The sequence below is a fragment of the Aulostomus chinensis genome, chromosome 3, assembly GCF_037954235.1.
Source record: "Aulostomus chinensis isolate RoL2024-O1b breed Wild chromosome 3, RoL_Achi_v1.0, whole genome shotgun sequence".
Lineage (NCBI taxonomy): Eukaryota > Metazoa > Chordata > Actinopteri > Syngnathiformes > Aulostomidae > Aulostomus > Aulostomus chinensis.
Window position 1 is genome coordinate 10,566,115 of NC_141322.1, and position 21,266 is coordinate 10,587,380.

Below are 21,266 nucleotides of genomic sequence, written 5' to 3' on the forward strand. Positions count from 1 at the left end.
TCCTCCTCTCCATGGCTCTGATTGGCTGCATGGTGGCAACACAGAGAGTTCTTGCTGAATGAAGTGGGCCTGAAAACGCGACAATGGTCTGCATTGTTGTGGACCATCACAGGCTTTAAAATAGGCTGGTTTACTTGGGCTTTGTAATGCATACGAGCATGAGTCATCACAGGGCATTCTTATCCACTAGGTAACTTGGTTCTTTGCCCAGAGAGGTGCTCCAACAAGAGCAGATATTTTCTTGACTTCCCAGATGGTACGCCACAATGTGTTCATGTGTTTATCCTTTAAAAGCAAGTAGTAAATATTCTTCTCTTGTGGTCATGGCAGGGTGCAGGTTGGCTAAAAGATACAATGATGAGAGGAGTTTTCCTTTTAAGGAGGAATTTGTTTTAACATGGACATGTATCCAACTGCAGCACACATTTTAGGCCTTACATATTATACACAAACAAAACTGGACCATCTAGTTCTTGCGGTTTTAGGTGTGTGCAGTGACTCTGGGCTGCTAATCTCACTTCTCCTGTGAAGATGATAAGAGTCCAGTAAAATTAACTCATCTTCTCTTGAGAGACGGTGACGTTTCCCTCAGGTAGACTGACAGCAGTTGATAGGAAAGCCCCGAAAAGGTGCAACATTTCACTGAACTATGTAACATTCATTTTCATTGGTGTCACACCCAGCCTCAACAGCGTGTTCATGTTTTATCTTTGTGGGCGTTTTGGAGGTGAATCAGGTGACAGAACGAGCTCAGGAGTCTTCCCCATTGCTCAACTACATCCTCCCGTCCTAGTCCCGCTCTCTCTGCCAGGCATGCGGCTGCCCAGCTGCTTGGTCTTAAAGTGCTTTAACTCTCTTCCCCTCCCTGGAAACCTGTTGCCCATGTGCCTGGCTGGGTTAACGTGGCTGGCTCTATTTTGCCTGACGTGTCTCACTGCGAAAGACGACCCCTGAACTGGTTTGCCAATGTCAGCACCACAGGAGGAGCGAGGAATGGACAACTGCTGCAGAGGGCTGAGAGGTGGGGTAGGCAGAGAAGCTTTGAGTCCATGAGTGGATGCTTTCAAACATGCTGTTAATGTGTCGACATTTGGCTTCGTTTACTTCCAACTCTCTGCGATCACTTAGTTTGTGCTTAACCAACCACACGATCCCATCTCTTTTTGATTTGTGCCTGTCTTTCTGTACTTGGAGACAGCTGGTGCATAAATAGTGATTTGGTTTATTTACAGGGATTTTGCTTGTTTCACATCACTATTTCATGTGTCAGTTATTGATCCATTTCCAACCATTTTCTTCCGCTTATCCTGTGAAGGGTCTTGGAGGGGGGGGTGGGGGCTGGAGCTTGTCAGTTATTGATAACTGACAAAAATGGCTGATATTTTGTAAGTGGTCAGTAATTTGTGTTCATTTTACCTCATAACCGAGCAAATAGACTATATATATATACTGTTGTTTATTATAGCACAATATTATGCACAATAATTGCAGTGTGACTTTTTCATCAGACTGTGCTACACTAGAAGCTTGTTTCACTTGTTTCACACTCGTTTCCACCTCATGAAATGTTCTGTATTAAGAGATTTACCAAATTTCAGTTGAAGTTTGTTCCACAATCATTTGTTCTAAAGATCACGAGATAGAAAGTCAAAATTAGGGGGAAAACTAATGAATTTTCAAATTTATGTGTTTTGATCAACTAAACCCTTCAGGGATTTTTTTTTTTTTTTGAAGCAGATGAAGCCAGTTTGGCTGTGAGACACACCCACACACACACCCACTGGCACACACACAGATGACAAGACATGTCAAGAATTTCCAATTAGTGAAGAGTCATTAGAATGATGAACAAACCTGTAAAAATTCTAAAGAGAAAACAGACTGCTTGGTCTGGTCCAAGTCAGAACACAAGCCTGGAATTGAGCATGCTAACCCCGAGCATAAACTTTATGAGGGGGATGAATGCCAAGTGGCCTCTCAGAAGTCCATTACTATACTCCAGACTCAGCAGCGGTTATACCGGTTTGAAAGTTGTCAAATTATAACACAGACCAATTGTGTTCTGACCTCTGACCCTGGTGACATGGCAGGAATGGGAGGTGTTAAACAAAAGGGTTAAAGAATGTGTGCCCGACAGGTGCAGGGCTTTTTTCTGTCATTTGAAACGTGTGCACTCTCCCTGCTCTGGGATTGTTCTGGACACCGGGGTGGAGTGCAGGAGCCCGTTCATACATCTTGTACAAAGACGACCTGTACACACCTCCCAGTTTTTTTCCAGCAGAAACATGTAGTTGAGTAGAGGGAGGCTTCCAGGAAACAAACATAACTCCCTCGTGAAGGACAAAAGATGCCTTGTGTTAGCAATGAGTTTTGTATGATCACTATCAACAAGCACTGCTGGCTTAAGCTGACCCATCAGATTTGTTGTGTCCTGTATATATCTGTTCATAGGTGCACGTCAGCCATGTCAGGACTGTGGTGTAGCTACACACCATTATACTCTTGAAAAGGTCATGTTTGATGAAACAGGAAAATTGCACGCAAGCAGAAATGCAACTGTTAGTTGTAGTTGCTAAGTGGTCACATTTAAAAATGCTGGTGGATTCACATTCACTAGAGGTGCTACCCTCTTCAATCCAGTGAATCGGTCCATGCCCACAGTACTGAACCTGCCAAGTTTATAGCTACACTCATCTTTAGTCCCAGCTACTGGAACTGCTGCCAAGCACTCAGTAGTTGGTCCATGCCCCTGCCCTTGTTTTACAATATTTAGATAAGCAGGTTGCCTAGCAGCAGCCAGCCTGACTAGACTTTGTACAGAGATAGAAGTCTCTTTTTTGCAAAGCACTCCTACTACATTGAGGTACACCGTGGCTCAGCAAGCTCCATGAGAGCAAATGATTGCTGCAGTAATGTTAATAGTTTTGTACCCGTTGTGCTAGGTGAGTTGAATGACTTTCTCGTCTCTGAGCGATGACCTATTTTAACGCCAGTATCTAAGGAGAAAGGATGTCTTGTGTCTCTAAATAGGAACTAGTAGGTCTGTAAATATCCCATGCAGGGTGGACCTTGGCACTTGTTGACGTGCTTGGAGAACAGAGTGCTAAGGTTTCCTTGATGAATGACCGGCCCTGTGTGAGAACTCAGCCTGCCCGCTCCACAGTCATGGGCAACAGCTCAGAATAGTCTGTCGTTGCAAAAGGTTAAAGGTCACCTTACAGAGCTGCTCAGTGGTACATGGGAGTGGAACTGGCAGGCTGGTTTGTCTCTTGTCTCACTTTAACAATTTTGTGGACCGATGATTGGCTTATCGTGCATTCTGGCAGCTGGGAAAGTTTCCCTTCATAGTTGAGACAGCAACATTGTCCCTCCAGGAAAGATCTAGCTCTGTTCCTACTGTCAGAGTACAGAAATACAATCAACCACTGTAAATTAGCTGTCACCCAATATGTTTTTTTCGAGGATGATAATTATAAATAATCAAGGAGTTCAGTTATATGGAACCAATACATTTTCAGTGAAAATGTGTCAAGGTTAGAGTAACACAAAAATTCATTAAAATGATTAAGCATATTTTTAAAAAGTCAAATTTATCTCGAAACAAAAAAAATATATCAAGGAACTGCCAGCGGCATTTATCCTGAGATTTTAGATAAATAGACCCTTGAAGTTTTATAAAATGAACAAAGTATGAATAAGTAAAAGCTGCATATTTACTGCAATTTGAATCTGACTTAGTAGTCACAATTCAGCGGCCCCGGAACGTGTTGCAGAAAAACAAAGCCAAGAGACGGGGCTGCCGCAGAGCCAAAGTAGTGAATTTTATTTATTTATAAAATTGTTATTCGTGATTTAATTGTATTTGTTTAAATTATTATTTATTCATTTTAAATGTTATTTGTTTCATTTAATATAATGTGAATGAATTATTTATTTATCAACAATGATATGAAATGAAAACTTACTGATGCCAAATTACAAAAATGCCGAATATGGGATCTGATAATCAGCCAGGCCAATAATCCATTGATCCCTAAAATAAACCAACACAATGAAGAAACAAGGCCCCTGACATCAATATTTCAACTCATTTGTGCCTATTTGAAGACGTTAACTAGCTATTTAGAGCTCTAACATTATGTAGGAGGTGTTCGTTGCACGACAAATATAAATGTATGAAAGTAAACTGGAAAGTATCGTCTAACGTGACCGTAACCTCTGCTGATGACTTTAAATAAGGGATGTACAGTATTTGTACCAAGGACAGTACATGTTTCATGTTTCCCTACAATCGCGATCATGTTCAAACCCCTCCCACTTTTCTACCTCAACGGCAGTGGTGCTCTCTCACCTTGGAGGTTGGTAGCTTTCCCAGTGGAATTATCATCATCACAAGAACATCATGCTATATTTGTGAGGGAGTCCTATCTTTCCATCAGAGATACCACAACAGTGTTGAAGCTTAAAGCTGCATGTTGACCATGACGAGGTTATCTGATGCCGCTATAGTCGCTCAAACATCTTAGCTGCACAGCAAAGACAATCTTTTCTCTCTGTTTGGTGTATTGGTATTTGAGTTTGTTTGAGATTCAATGCTGGACAATGGCACCAGGCCGCATGTTGCCCTATTTGCAGTGAGTGTTTTGTCCAGTCCTCTGTGTTTACTGTTGCCGGGGAAAGTGCCATTTACATTTTAGCATGGAGTTGGAACAATGGGGCAGATTCCATGAGCTATATTCTGTTGTTTCCCTCACGCTGGGAAACTGCTCTCATTTCTGGATATTTTTGGAGCTGACTGTAATTGGTGGATGATAGATGAAGTATGTCTCCATCATAAGGAGACCTCTGGCACATGAGATTTGGAATAGGAAGATGGTTAAGAGGGTGTGTTTGTGCGCATATCTCTCTGTGTGTTTATATATGTGTGTTGTCCTCTTGGTCTCACTGGAAGGCTCTGTTTGCAAAGATTTTTCTTTTTCACAATTTGACAAGCTTTATTTTTAGTCCCCATGAAATAACCATATGTTTGGAGCTTCTCCTTGACCCAAATGGGAGCCAAAGACCCTGTGTGCCACGCAAGCGCAGAATGTATTATGACACGCAAGTCAAAAGGACACTGGAAATCTCTCAAAAGCATTAACCGCTTTTTTCAAAACACTCTATGTCTGATATCACCTGGCAAATCATGATGATTGTTGTTTCATGTAGTTCAACTGAATAATTGAGGTTAGATGAAAGATTAAACCAATTCCTAGAAATAGATGAAATAACCGCCTCCATAGGGACATGTTTCCAACTAATAGAAAAATGTTAATGAAACTACTTGTGGTGGAATGTGTAAAATGGCCCGTATCATTATGATTCAACTCCTGAAGTGCTTGTGTAGGACCACACAGTCCCTTAATGTGAGTCTGCTTCAGTAAGATTTGAGTCTCTCCAGAGGTAAATCAGGTGATCTTTGTGTGTGTGTGTGTGTGTGTGTGTGTGTGTGTGTGTGTGTGTGTGTGTGTGTGTGTGTGTTAATTTTAGATCAATATAAAACATTTCTGTTGGAGATTAACTTCACGGAGCGGCTGCAGACTGCATTCCAAACCTTTTATGAACATTTGCAGGATGAGGCGGGCTGCCTCAGTTGTTTGGAGTCCTGCTCTATACTTTTATTGCCTCCTTCTCTGTTCAGAGAATGAAAAGTTGAGCAGGCTCATTAGTGTTACTGAGAGTGACTTCTTACCAGGAATGAATGACATCCAGAATGCTGCTCAGTTTCCAGAGAGTCAGACAGAGACATTGATCTATCTCTGAGATAACTCCAGAATATTTGTTTTAGGCAGATGAATCAATAATTTACATTTCAAATGAACAAGTGTGTTGACAGACAAATATTTGTAAAACTCAAATTATTTTCAAAACTCTATAATGGACATCACCTCCAGAAGTGACGTTTCAAGAATTTTGGATCCTAAACTCTGGGTCATCTTCCTGCTTATCTGGTCATGTCAGCAGAGCCCAGCAGGTTCACTTTCAGTTCTAGCTGCTGTTTATTTACCCAGAGGGAACAGTCCTCATGTAATCACTACACCCCGTGCTGCTAAACCCGTCAACTATGGCCTTCAAAATTGACCTTCAAACACTGGTTTCCTGTTGGCATCTTCTGGACTTCTTTCAGCTTGTTGAATGCTGTGCTTGCTTCCCTGTGTTATTGTTTAGAGGTGTAGAGGCGGGATAGCGATCACTAAACGGTTGTGTTGCTCCTCTGGTCATGGAAGGCAGACGTGCTATTTAAAAGGAGTGGTGACAAATTCAGGAATAAATGAGAAGGAATGCAGCATGGAGAGATCAGTTTCTCCGCGTGGGAATGCTTCTTTTGGAGGGCGGGAGCGTAAAGGATGAAGGCTCTGGTATGTATGGGGTAGAGTTGACTCTTTGGCCTCAGCTCTGAATGCTCCTTTATTACCATCAAGTGTTGCAGATCTAATCAGTGTGAAACTAATCTTCTAATTGTTGGGCTTCAGTGTGGAACCATGTGAGTAGTCAGACTGTAAACACAACTCTGCTATACAGAATCAAGCATCTGCAATGTGAAAAACACACTTGTACCAACATTTTTTTGACATTTTTCAGTTCTAATTGCAAAGATCAGTATAAAAAAACCTTACATGTTGCTTCCATTGAGGTCAGAGTTGCTTCCCTAGTGTGAGGGATTGAAACAGATGGCCTCCCAGCATAGAGCACTGAGTCACATGGGTAGACAGTATGTGAAATGCTCCCATATCCCCTGCATGGTCTTTTTCTGTTTACCTAGCTGTTCACATCAACCTATGGAGAGTCTCTAGTTGGGCCTGGCAGCAAATAAAAGAGGTTCAGAATAATACCTGATACTTGAGGAAGAAGGGAACAGCTGTTGTTGCCCGTGAGTTGTTGCCAGCAAGATGACACTGTCACCCCGGCAGACCTGACTGGCAGCCCTCTATTCTGAGGCCGGGGTGCACACGGGGTTGATTTGGCAGGCACGTGAGGGACAACTGTGGGTTTTTGTTAGACATTGTTGGTAGATCCATCTTTGCTAAACTTCCTGTCCACCCACATCCTCACAGGTAGCATGAAAAGATGGTTCTTAACAGAGGAACAGGGAGAGGAAAAACAAAGCAAACAAACTTTGTCCTGAGAAAGCTGGGAAGAGGTCCAAACCTTGAACAGAATCTTGTGACACTAATTCCTCCTCATTGGCATTTTTCTCACAAAGAGACTGGGCTGGATTTGGTGACATACCGAGCCTTGCCAGAACTCTCAAGAGATCATTCAAGAGAAGAGAATTAGTTGAATTAGGGTGTATTTCCTCTGGCTCGCATCTACTGTAGACATACACTGTGATGCTGAGGCTAGGTGAAGGACCGTAGCAGGCTGCTCTCAGTTCTCCTGTTCCCACTTGGATTTGCTGGCATAGTTGAGGTCTGGTTTAGGGAACTAGATCAAAGCAGACCTAATGAAGCACACTAAGGGTAGCATGGCCTGGATACACCAGCAAACAACTGCCCTTGCTTAGTTGTCAGAAATTATGGAACTTGATATTATTTAGATACAGACAGCACATCCCCATAACTTAATATTTGCAATATCTGGACACTTTGTAGAACAGAAAGGAATACCCTGTACTAACCTTGAAATTCAATTAATGGTGTAATTGTATGCAATTTGTTGTCCCTCTTTTTGCTTGTGCACTTTCCTGTAAATGGTCTTCTTCAGTTTTTCTCTCTGAGGGCCTCCCCTCCCCACTGACTCATTTTTGGTTTTGTGCTGAGCTGGCTGCTGTCGCTATGTGATTGTAGTTGAGCTCAGTGGTTTTTGTGTTAGTGGCACTCGGAGCGTTTGTCTCTCTGGGCCCTGCTGACTCAATGCCTGGCGTCTCACCGAGCGTGTCCACCTGTCTCCGTATTTGGCAAACGCACATATGAACTGTGACTCCCGTTGCGCCATTGCTCACCACCGCTCTAAACGTGTTCGTATACAGATGGATACATGTAGGGGATACAAACATTGACACTCTCCATATGTGCAAGTGAGCATTTGTGAGCGTCTCAGTCTGTCAAACAGTGTGGGTTGTTTACTGCTTGTCATGTTGATGAGTACTCGTGCATGATTACTGCCTGTAATTTATCATTGAATATAGTTAGGGAATAATTGGCTGCCATTTTGGGCTGTTCACAACATCTTGTTTCATTTCTTCTCTTTCAGCTCTGATTGGGTAGAGATCCTGGAGCCACGTTCTCGTGAACGTATGTATGTGAACTTGACCACTGGTGAGTGTGGCTGGGATCCTCCCCAAGGTGCTTCTGTCCGACAGGCAGACGGCAACCAGTGGTGGGAACTGTTTGACCCCCACAGCGGCCGCTTCTACTACTACAATTCAACTGGCCGCCGCACAGTCTGGCATCGACCCCAGGGTGCTGATATAGTGCCCCTTTCACAGCTCCAGGCCATGAAGCGGTGTAGTGAAGCCAAGCGAGGGGTGGCTGTGGACAGGCACCAACATGGGACCACGGGGAGTATCAGCAGTGTAGGGAGCCAAGGACACTGCTCTTCTCTGCCTGAGCAAGAGAGAGACAGCCCAGTTCCCAGAGGCCTGGAGACCAGCGAGGTGGCTGCCAACCCAGAGCTGGAGGCAGCAGTGGAGCTCAGATCGCAGGGAGATGGAAGCAGCACTGAACACAGCACAGATGGAAGCAAAGACCCACAGAGGTAAGCCGTAGTCTTTACCCTAGGTCTGGAAAAACCATTGTACTTCATCATTAGTGGATAACATTACCAGGAAACACGTGATAGTCATCGCAGCTTGTGGCATAGTGAGTCATAATGTCTCTCAAATGCCTCCGCTGTGAGAAGTCGGATTAAACGTAGGATTATTTTGACTTTTGACCTGCGCGGCCAATTTTCAAACTGTTTCTGTTTTCATTCACTTATCTGAACATTCCATACGTCCCATGTTTTGCTTTCTATTGCCTGTGAACCTTGCTCAGTCACTTTAGCAAATTGTTACCAAATGGGGAGAATGGTCAGTTATACTACAGAGCAGAGCCCCCCCATACTAGTGTTACTGGTGCAGAACGGCCTCTAACAGTAAGTCATTCAAAGTCCCCATCATATGCTTCGTGTTGTGGCCTTGTCTAAACCACCATCTCTTCCCTCCAAGCCGGATTCCAGACATGCCACTTCTGTTTCCCCTGGAAAAGGGCCACTGAATCCATCTTTGTGTCCTTCTGTGTGTTCACCACCACCCTGCGCTGCTCTGCTCCAATGCTCGTTTAATTTTCCTAAAACAAACCCAGGCCTCAGGCCATCAAAGACTGTAACTCCTCTTATGGATAAGAGTTAACATGTACTCGCCTGAGAGCCATGTGAGAGAGCGTTGTCTGGGTTAATCACAAGCAGAGCCGCTGAATTCCAGCTGGCTACCGTGGCGATTCAGCCTCACTGGCTCCTTCTGGCTCTTCATGTACCTCACTTTGGTCATTAGGAGGTCTCTCCTCTGACCTTCACATCCTTTGGGATTACGTAAAGGTGGGAGAACTAATTGGTCAGCCATGGCTGTTGAATGACACCACTGAAGGCCTTGTTGCATTGCCTCTTGTCTGTGTGTGGGGTGTTCTTAACACCCCACAGGGTCCCACTTTACCCCAGTGACTCAACCTTTCCCAGAACCTTTTCTGTCTTCCTTTAAAACAATGGCCAGCTGTGTTCTTCAGAGGAAGGCTGAGGGGTCTGAAGCCCACAGGGGCTTGATACCTTACTTACTTAGCCATATGGCCCCTCACATGCTCATCAGCCCCCATCTCTTAGAAAGTAATTGGATAGCAACATACAATGCACAGAGTGGGTGGAATGTGACAGCTCAAAAACAAACCTGGAGATGTGCTTGTCTTCAACTGGTGGCCCGCCTCATTGATAATGACAAGGATGAATTATAGCTAAGAGCAAGGGGAAATTTAGAATGAAGAGCTGGAAGTGTCTCAGTGGTCTGTGGTTGGAGCTAATTGTTCTGTCCCACCCTTACGGTTGATTGTTTGTTGCTTCGATGCGAATATAGTACTCTTCCATCTGATCAGGCTATTTCTGATCATAATATCTCCATTGAGGATTATGGTATTTTATTATTTTAGGATCCTCCTTGTTTGACTTGAGTTTCTCAGCTTTTTCAGACATGCCTGGACATCTATAATGTTTCTTCTTTTTTTATTGTCTCTGTGAAATTTCACCTGGGATCCAAATGTATGACCTTTGAAAAAAATTGCTCGTCCTGTAGAGATGGGACACTCACTGTTCTTCCAACATCAGTTTCCTCTTGTTTGTCTTCTATTAATAAATCTCTTCATAATAGATGGAAGAGCTTCCTAAGTTTCCAAACAACACACCCTGTGTGGGATTCTAAGCACTGGTTGGTTGTTGCAGCTTCCTTCCTCTGTCTCTGTTAGAGCTGAAAAAATATGATGTATTATTCAACTATTAGAATCATTTTTGACAGATATTGTTATATGACTTGTGGTTTTAATGTGAATTATCAGATTGGATTTCATTATTCACACAGAGCATCTGGAGAATGATTTGAAAGCTAATATTTGGTAGCAGGATGAATTATTACACATTATATCTGAATCAAACACATGGTAGCCTCTGCGATTTGGATATTGAACTTGACTACATGGTGATTTCAAAATAATGGAAGACAATAGATTATTTCGACCTACTCTATTTTTTCTTTTTCCATGTTCTTGCCAACAGGAAGTGTCTACATATGAGAGTGTTTGAATGCCAGATCTGTTGTTCATTGGCCAAGTTTTATCACATGTCCTGGGACTTTTTGAGTACTTGAAGCTCATGGAGCTCTTTAGGGAAACCCCATGATCTCCCGGGGTAAACACGTCACTCACGTGCATTTAAGGGCAAAAGAAACAGGCAAACTGATCTGTTTCCATGATTAAAGACTGAAAGGTGTTACAGACCATCTAACTTTCGCATCTGCTTCAAATTTCACCCACCTTTCTTTCGTGTGTATGTCTGTGTTGTCACTGTGAGCCAGGTAACATCTGTATGGGATTTCACCATAGAAAGTGTGCGTATGTCTGTCTTCTCTGTGTGTGGGCTCCTCTTCCGTGGACCTTTCAAGTGCTGGAGCTGAGGACTTGTGAAAATTTGGTGTAAGACAACCCATGAGTGGTTCACATCAGGTTCACAGCACCCTTTTGTCTTATGGGCTGGCTGGGATGTATAATGGTCCACAAAAACGAACAAAGGCTCTCACTTAAACCCAGTTGTTCCCCAGGGTCATCGGAGAGGTTTCTATAAGCAGGAAGTCTAGGTACCCTGAGTGGAGCTCAATGACTTGTATGTGCCCTCTCATTTAGCCCTGTAATGATACAGCAGTGCAGTCATGCAGACATTAGCCACTTAAATCTCACCATCCTTGATTGTTGGTTAGCTTTTGATTCCTTTAAAAAAGATCAAGAAAGCGTGCATAGATTCGGGTAGAAAAGGAAACTGAGCTCCGTCTGGTTGTCTGTGTGCATTTATACCAAAGTTTCGTCACATCATAGATGAGACGTGAAGGCTGGCCTGGAGGAGTCTGTCACACATTTAGAAAGAGGAATGTTGGGTTTGATTTCAGTCTGATGTATTTTAGGGGAACTAAAGGACAGATGTTGAAACCTCTCCCTGAGGGTGACAAGCTTCTGATGACACAACCAGCTTTAAACAGAACTGTAAACAAATGTATTTTCACTTATTTTTCAGTTTCTGTTTTGAGAAAGTTTTTAAGGGAATTCCCTAAATAAACTGAACACATGAAAGCAGAAGTGTGAAAAACCATAACGAGATTCCCCTGTCTGGACTCAAGCCATGTAGGAGCACTCACCTCGCTGTTTATTTAGGAAATCAGGCGGCATCTTATGGGGTTTATAAAGTTTTAAAATTCTTAATGAGTAGCACATTGTGTACTTGGTTACGGCAAGAGTTTAAGCCTTTCATTCTTTTCATCTCCGGCAACTCTTGAGAATGTAGCAGCGACATTTTTATGCACACTCAAGTGGAAAGTCTTGTTTTATCTCTTCACTCCTGGTGTGGTAGGCTCATTTTCGGCTTTTTCCAGATGGTGTTTTAACTTGCCTATTTGAAATTGTTTTTGTCTCTGAAATAGTTTCATTGTGAGCGAGAGACCCTGCTTTGTTTTAAGTGCTTTGGTCTGGTTAGCCTTGACAGTGTTCCTTTTTTGTTTTTAATGTCTGGGCTGTTTAGCTTTATGCTCCATTCTGTCTCTCTCTCAGTAATGTAAAAATTGAACATTCTCAGAAATTTCAGAGTTGTGTCACATCATTATAGATATTCAACTACTGATTTTGATTTCTATCAGTGGTGCTGTATTGCAGTGGAATAGCTCCCATGTGGCACCATAAGTGAATTGGCCTCAGGCATGCTGGTCTTGCTCCCTCAGCTGACTTGCAGCATGTAGAGATGTTTTTGTGTCTATTTTTTTTTCCAGGACTATTTACTCATATCCATATACTCTGAGTCATCAGTGTATGTTTTGCATTCACGATTATATCCATGGCTGGTTTTGCATATACTGTAATGGAATCTGTCCTAACTAAAACAATTGCAGATGCACTTTTGAATTCCAGAGATAGGTCTTTTGGGTTTGGCCTCATCCTGTCTCCTCAGTAGGATCCTGGCGGCCCAACCCCGCACTCCTCACACCAACACTAAGGCTGTTGGAGCCCTAGACATGCACAGCTGGTAGACATCTTGGCTCAGAGGTGGGAGGTGCATCAATTCAGCTGTTACTAGACAGCTGTCTCTGGAGGTGTCTCACAGGAAGTAGAAGGCTACCAGCTCTATCTCAAGTCCATAATGTTATTTAATACTTAAGCTTGATATTTTTACGACAGATATGGTTAAAAGTGAGAGGTTACGTCATCTTTGAGCATTGAGAAAATGGATATTACAGGACGTTGTCCTCACTGAATCCTCTTTGTCTTTTCAGTTTCCTTCCTCTGCATAGATCTCAGTTATCCCATTGGTCTGAGCTCAGAGGTGTTTATGTAGCAAAAGCTTGGCCTGCACAACCTCATTTCCTCTTCCTGTTCAGCCAGTGTTAATAATAACCCCATTTTTTTAGACCTCACTATTCCCAGGGCGTATATTTAAGAAATTTCAAATTCATATCCCTATCGCTGATGGCCCGTCCAACAACAGATATTCCAATATGTATTCCAAGCAGGAAAGAACAGAGAGACAGAACACCTGTGACAACAGAGTCCCTGACATATATTGAGTTAGTTATTGAGACAAGCTGACCGCAGGAATATTCAGTTCAGTGACAGAAGTATCTTGTGTGCGTGTGTGTTTGTGTGTGTGTAAGCATGTATGGATGGGTGGGTGTTGAACACCAGAGCTGCTGAGACTAATTGAAGTTTGCTGCCCCTTAAGTTGATTTGCTGCCCCAGGGGCCAATCAGATTGGTTTCCAAAGGGCCTCTAACTTCATTTATTATTTCTCTATCTTCCTAAAGGTCTCACATGCTCCCCATTGGTTCTGAATGAGGGGGATTGTAAGCTCAAATGTGGGTATGTCAAAGGTGTGTGCACGTATTCTGTTTTCTCTCTGCGTGCTTGAGAAATGGATCAAATGTCTTTGCAAACAACCAGCTCCAAGTGATATCATTTCTTTTTTTAACATCTGTGATAAAATGATGTTCCTTATCCCCTCCTTCATCAAACATTCAACACATACCTGACAGGCTAGCTTCTAGCAGGTATCACACCATTTGTAAACAACTTTCAATGCGGGTTGAACAGTCCAAGTCTGTTTGCTGTTATGTAAGAGCCTATCTATTGAAGTGAAGACAGCGTTCTCAGGTTCAGCCTCTGCCATTCCCTCTCCCAGTCCTTGCACTCCCATTTCTGTCTTTACAGAGGCGTCTCCGTGACGATGGCACAGCCATGCATTGTGAAAGGCTCCCTACACCACGGCAGAGGCCTCTGAATGAGCTCTGAGGAATGCCAGCTTTCTCGCTCATTCCCGTCCTGCACTCTCCCACGACTAATCCCCACCCCTTCTCATTTACACATGCTCACACCCTCCTCACTCTGGTCTCCTACACTCCAGTGCTTCCCCACTTCTCGGCTTGTTGTAGTGTTTATCACTATTGTACTGTTCGTGTCTCTCCTCTGGCTCCGGGTTTGTAGTCATACTTTATTTGGTTATCCAGGGTTTCTCTGATATGCAAGTGTTGTTCTAGCACTGTAATGGGATTAGAAGCTTTGGCTAGAGATCCAAGACACCATACAGCCTTACCGTTGGAGTTGGCGACTTGCCTCCATGTGATAATGATGACTATCACACTGAACTCCCTGCTGATATCCAGCACAATGTGCCAGTGCTGGAGGGGGTGAACATGCTAGACGTTTGCTCACCCTGACTGGGACAATGGCAGGCAAACAAGACAAAGCCTGCCGAAATCCTTCTCCCCCAACACTAGTCTGGTTTCCATCTAAGGATTTTACTTGCACATTTGAAGTGTTGCATTAGATAAGGTTGATGGAAGTAGTAAGTTTTTTTTTTCACCACATGTAAGATCTCCACTTGCTTAAGATAAGATAAGATAACCCTTTATTCGTCCCACAGTGGGGAAATTGTCACTCTTACAGCGGCAGAAACAGAGAAGTAGCAGCCAACATGTATAGAGCAACAAATAGCAGAAACTACAATAAACTACAGTAAAAAACTATCATAGACTTTAATACACTATCATAACTACAAACAACTACAATAAATATTAGCAGCATAAGTGTTGGGCAGCATAAGTGTTGGCTATTGCACACTGTTAAGTATGCGCAGCAAAGTGTAAAGTATTGCACACAAGATTTTCCGGGGCCTGGTAGGGGTGGTACTGCAAGCAGAAAGTCTGACAGCTGCAGGTAGGAAGGACCTGCGGAACCTCTCCTTCCCACGCTTAGGGTGAAGAAGCCTGTCACTGAAGGAGGTAGTTTTTAACTTTTGTTTGAAACGTGGTAAATGTGCAAAACAGGTGAAGCATACACTAATCCCTGATGTTGCAAATCTATTAATCATGTGATTGACTCTGTTTGTTACAGCCATGCCTAATGTTACCTAATCAGCCTAATCTTATTCACTCCAAGTCATTTGATATAGACACACCTAATGCACATTTCTTCTATTTCTTGCAACTACCATATCCATGGTTGGCTTAACTTTTAAAATTAAACAATCAAATGAAAGCACAGTAGCTGAGACTACTGACGCTCCTTATGAACGTGCTCACGTTCAGTATAAGAAAGTTAAGATATTTATGATTTCTTCTCAATTTACATAATTAGTTATCATTTATGGGAGTAAAAAAAGAAGCCGTCTTTAGAATTCAAGATGATAATGGCCAATTTGGTTCCAAGGATAAGTTACATATAAGCCACAAACAATTACTTTTAACCCATGTTTCCACTCTGAGTGCACTGTGTGAATACAAAGCATTTCCTGTTTGTGTGATATTCAGAGAAGCCCTCTCTCCAAACCTCCAAAGGACCTCCTCGGACAGGAAGTAGTGGTCACCACTCTCTCAGGGTCTGTACTCATAAAGTATTTCACCCACCCACCAAGAACATAGAAGATTGTTTTTTTACATTCGGCCATCACATGAACTCCGTGCTTGTTTTGTGTGAGCAAAAGGCTTGATTTGTTATGTCGATAATGAAAGGGGAATTTGATTATTGTGATTCGTGTGTGAGGTCCGCTGTGTTTTTTGGCCAATTAGATGGGGAGCCTTTATGTTTCAAGTGTGAGCTGTTCTGCCGTGGCAAACTGGTGCTAAACAGTCAGCTGAGTGTCAACTGCTGAGGTGGGAATGATTTTGTAGAGTTTGTATCACCTCCTCCTGTTTGACAGGACCAGAGTGAGAAAACATACACTGTTTCAAGAGTACAAACAGTGGCTTCTCACATTTACAGCTGTCACCTATCAACCCCCCCCCCCCCACCCTCTACAAAAGCATACTGTCACTTGTAACAACTAAACGGTGGTGGTTTGGGGATGAATCCCTTCTTGTCTTCACACGTGTCTGTGTGTGTGTTGTGTGTTAGGCAGTAAACTGTCTTGATTGGTGTCGGTGAGGCAGGGGTCTTGGAGCCTTCCCAGCAGCAGTGGTTGTGGCAGGCCATGCTGGTGCTTTGCCAGGTGGCAGCTGTTTACAAATGCAGCTTTCATGGTGAAGCCGCAGGACCGTTTGAAGATGAGAGTCTGTTTACGTTCAAACGGCTGAAGTGGTGTGACTCACTCCATAGTCTGGGGATAGCGGAGGGAGTGAGAGAGCACCAGAATGCCAGCCTGTAGCTAGGATGACTAAGGAAGTTGACCGTTGGCCTTTGTACCCCAGGGGAATTGTTTCAGCATTGTTCAGGAGAGATGTGGGGAGGAGAAGGGGGGGGTCACCCCTCCTTCTTTTGCGTCCTCTTCCTGCCATTACAACTCAACTCTCCACTGACTCATAGTACTCTTGGAAAAGGGAAGCCTTTGAACACCCGCTCTGACTCTAGATCTGTGTTTATGTTTGCGTTTTGAAGGACAGAGGGTGATCAGCTTTGATCTCATTAATCACCCCAATGAATATTAAGTAGAGAGGATGGAGGTAAGTCTCTGTTATCTTCCTTTAAAGTGATTCACCTGTACAACTGAAGGAAGTAAATTGTGTAATCTGCTCAGGATCAAATGTATCTCACTCAAGTCCGATAGAAACTTTGAGGTCAGGTAATAACCTGTGTAAAGTTATACACACTAGTCGCTGTAAGTTTTAGATCAGTTTCAGAATGAAGTACTGATTCCAGTACTCATAGATTATGAGGCAACAGAAGAATGAAGGGCAGCAGACCAGGGCAATGTGACCAGATTGATGGCAGATTGCTATGCATTGTTGGGATTAGCAGTGGGCTGTTGGGTTTGGGGTTAGCCCACATGCTCAACCAAAAGGAGAAGAATTAACCTTTGGACCCATCTGAAGATCCTCTCAACTGTGAACTACTGCAATCTTGACATCTCCCAGATCCCCCTTTCTCATGTGGCCTGCTGGGTTTCCTGTACAAATGTTCATTTAGTCATTAAGATGGATTAAGACTTTTATGTGTCACTTATTATGGTGTAGATGTACAACTACCAGCAAACATTATACATTGCATTGCACTTTGTGACAACCGTCTCACATGGTTGAAGGAATTTTTGATGAGCTTCAGTGAGCTGTCACTCAGTATCAGGGATGGGAATCGAAAACCTGTTCTTGTAGGGAACCGGTTCCCAGTCTTTCAATTCCTTGGAATCATTTGCCAATTTTGCAAACAATTCCCTTATCGATTCCAGTGGGTGCGAATGATGTCACCACGCACGTTGCATTGCTTATGCAAGCTACGCATCGTAAAAATCTACTAAACCTATTCAGTATATTTAAACTTGCTTTAACAATACACACTGAAGTTGTTGTCTGTGAAGTGTTTAGCGAATAATCTGTGATTTCCAGCTAATTTTTAAGCACCATAAACTTGGAATACTCTCAAATGTAAGCTAGCCAAGGGTTTTGTTTCGATTTTTGGGTGCCAATTGCAGCAAAAAAATTGTTGCTTTGGTCAATATTGTGATTGTTTAACATGTTTACTCATTGATGTTGGAAATATTTTTGTTTAATTTTTGTCAGGGGTCATCTAACTGTATGATGTCTGTGTGTTTCAATGGTTATATTTATTGAACTGTTTAATAATTTGAATTTATTTAATTATGATATTTACATTGTCTCTTTGACCAACATTGCATCTTTTTTTTTGTCTTGTCTCTCCTTCAGGGATGCCTCTCAAAGATGGCAGCCTGCACCTGGCTCTAAGGCTGCCATGTTGGTGAAGGTAAACAGCATGAGTCGTACCCAACCCAGTCCAGCCTCACAGCAGCAGCACATCCAGCACAACGCACACAACAATGCTAGTTCGTTCACACTGCATCCATCGAACAATAAGCCCCAAGGAGGATACTTAGGCTCCACCCAGGGATATAAAACAACCCCATCTGGCAAAATGGCAGCTGACCCACGTCAGGCCCACCACCTGAGAAAAGCTAGTAATGGCAGCTTCTGTTTGGTGACATCAGACAGTAGCCATCCCAGTCCGCTTCTTCACAGGTCACAGACCAGCACACCACGCCCTGTGTCCCCCCAATATGGCTGCAGTGCCCCAATTTATGATGATCCAGTTTCAGACTGTCCCATATATGATGAACCCCCAATAGACATGGAGGTAGAAGGGGCACACTTTCACAATGGGCAACCTCTGTCTCGCTTGACACCAACCCATAGCCTCCAGAAGCCCAGACACATCCCGCACCCTGGTTCATCTCATCCAGGATCCAGACACAGGAGGAATCCTTCTGCCTCTGACTATAGCCCAGCTGGTCTGGAGTGCATCAAACACATGATCAATGTGGACCCCAAACAGGTGCTCCTGTCTAGCTCTCCTGTACCCACACGATCCCCCTCTCCCACCTCCAGGCTGGAACCTGTTGCCATCCCGCCTCAGCCTCACCTCCAGCCTCAGGTTCACTCTTTGCCCCAGGCTCGGGGCCAGTTGAGGGACAGAGAAACAGGGGCCCCAGGTCCCAGTACACTGGACAAGAAGCAAACCTGGCGGGTCCTGGAGGCCACAGTGCAGCGTGCCATGGAAGCACGACACAGCAGGCAGAGCAGCCAGGCATCACAGGACTTCCCCTCCTCAACCCCACAGGCCACAGCAAACTATCAAGACTCTGGCTACTCCACCGGCCCCTCTCCAAGTTTGAGACGAAAAAGCCGGAGAAGGGTGGGAGCCGCTGGTGGTGCAGGAGGCAGGCCGGGGTCAGTAGGCAGCAGTGGGGAGCTGTCTGCCCTCAATGAGAGGCTGATGGCTGAAATGAGGGAGGTGGTGAGCCGCTCCAACACCATGAGGGAGGTGAGAGTGGGACTGGACCCAGAGATAGTGGAGCGGGGGGTTGTATCTCGGACACGCTCCCCTGCGGACTCACTCAGGTGGTATGGAGGAGGAGGGACTTCGTCAGCCGGCAGGTGCACATCAAGAGAGGACCTCTCTGGGGCTGGCCACTCACTGAGCAAGGCAGGTAACCCTGCACTGACCCCTCTGGAAATCCCAGGCAGACAGAAAAGGACATATGAAAAAGTGGACACTTTGGAGATGAGTATCAATAGCCAGGCCAGTCTGTCTTCACCAGAAACCCCAGGACCACCCTCCCAGGTAACCCCCTTTCCTAAGAAAAATTTAAAAATACATATTGGTTAATTCATGATTAGATGTTTTTTTTCCCCCTCTTAATTCTGTGTTCATCATGGGTTTAGAGTGCTGAGGTTATGCTCTATGTGGTCGAGACTTGATCTGATTCCTGATACCTCTTCTGATTCCCCATTACGTAGGACCTTCATTTGGCTTTGTCAAATGAAGTACAGTCATGCCTAAATAAAGCATCTGCATCTGCTGTATTGTTGAGTGTGCCCAGTCTTCAGAGAGGTGGAGGAATAGAGGGGAGGTTTTGATGAGCAGAAATATTCCTCAGTACTAGCAGGAACTGGTCTTTAAAAAAACCCAGATAACACAATCAATTATTTTTGTATATTTCTATTTTGTAGAGCACTGAAGTACAAAGACTGTTGATGAAGCATGATTCATATCTCAACCTTTAAATCAAAGGGTTCTTACAAAAGTCTCTTAATGTGAGATTTTTTGATGTGTTGCAGCATGTGAAGTGAGATTTAAATTCTGCTGTTTGTTATCTCACACACACACCCCCAACTACAGAATCACACCACTTACACCAATGCAATGCGACAACTGTTAACTATAATAACTTACAACTGATATTTGATTCAATAAGGAGATCTTGGATGTACCATAAGGCTAATGTTTTTCTTTGAAAAAAACACATTTATTTTCTTAATAATTCCTCTTACGTACCATTCCTGGATGCCGACATATTCCAGAACATTAGGTGGTGGTGGCACTGAGCTATAATGGCTACAGTCCCAGCATTACCTGTCATCCTCCATCTGTTCCACACTGCAGGTACTGTAGATTCACCCGCCAGCTCTGTTTGGTCATCTGGGGTCCATGCCAGTCAGAGAGATTCAGGACATGGCCTCCCTCTGTCAGGAAGGAGGGCCACTGTGGCCCATATGGTCTAGGCTTGGCATCTAGAGTGGAAGAAGAAAAGGAGGAGGCATGCCTGTACCAAAGATTATTGATACCATCGCAGCTCTTGCATGTTAGAGAGCAGCAAAGTAGTGGGCCTCCTAAGTCTGTCCTGGAATGTTCTTCAGACCTGCTGGCGTATCGCTCACACACTCACAGATTATGGCTTGTTATGTACAAGCTTTACGTCTTTTCCATATTTGAACATTCTGTTCTTACTGAAAGACCTTTGATCTAACTTGTTCAAAGCATACACTTGAACCTCAACCATTTCCACAAAAACCATGAATAATTTGTGTTTTCATAAGCTGAGTGTATTTCCACTGTTTCTTCTGTTGGGCTATTTTTATAGCAGTGGAATTTACTGAAAGTAGAATTTCTATAGCGTTGGTCTACTTTCTCAGTGAAAGATGTTTTGGTGCATTTAATCTTCTGGAGTTGACCTCTTGTCACCCTCACCATTTTAAATACATCATCTGTATGACTGTGTGGGCTCACTGCCACAGTTGAACCTCAGATCTGCTCCATTGGACTGAGAAACCGAAAATCTAAAGTCCAGCTTGTCTGGCACTCGTCAGCTCCATATTACATCAGGGTCTCACTGAAAAGACATGTCAATGAGTTTTTATGTTCCATTTGTAAATGTGAGTTTTCATTCTGGCTCAGGTTTAATGTTGTTCCTGGCTGCTTGCAAAGCGCATCTGGGTAACTGACTTTCTCAAATAAGAGAGGTGAGGTGCTCTTCATGGTCATTAAGTCCACCACAGTGATTGCATGGAGGTCGTGTGTAGCTTTGCAGGAGAGAGGAGCCTGTTAGGGAAGCGTAAGTGCCACTATCTGGCCACCAGCTGTTGTGGCCAGAGTACATGAGGATTTTGGGAGATTCTTTTCTGGCAAACTAAAGTGCTGATTCTGCTGAGTTCCCCGTTGAGCCCCAGCACTGCAGAGCAGAGCCAGGGAGGTGGGAAGCAGCGCAACTCTCAGTATAGCACCATGTGGACTCTG

At 43.8% G+C, this 21,266-nt stretch overlaps 1 protein-coding gene across 2 annotated transcripts in view; it reads left to right on the plus strand.

Moving 5' to 3' along the window:
- arhgap46a (Rho GTPase activating protein 46a) overlaps window positions 1-21,266 on the plus strand; it is a 33,132-nt gene that overhangs the window by 3,746 nt on the left and 8,120 nt on the right. For both annotated transcript variants that reach the window (XM_086198584.1, XM_086198585.1), the window contains exons 2-3: window positions 8,233-8,736; window positions 17,882-19,313. In XM_086198584.1, coding sequence (XP_086054710.1) covers window positions 8,233-8,736; window positions 17,882-19,313 — 1,936 coding nt within the window. The remainder of the gene's footprint in view (window positions 1-8,232; window positions 8,737-17,881; window positions 19,314-21,266) is intronic.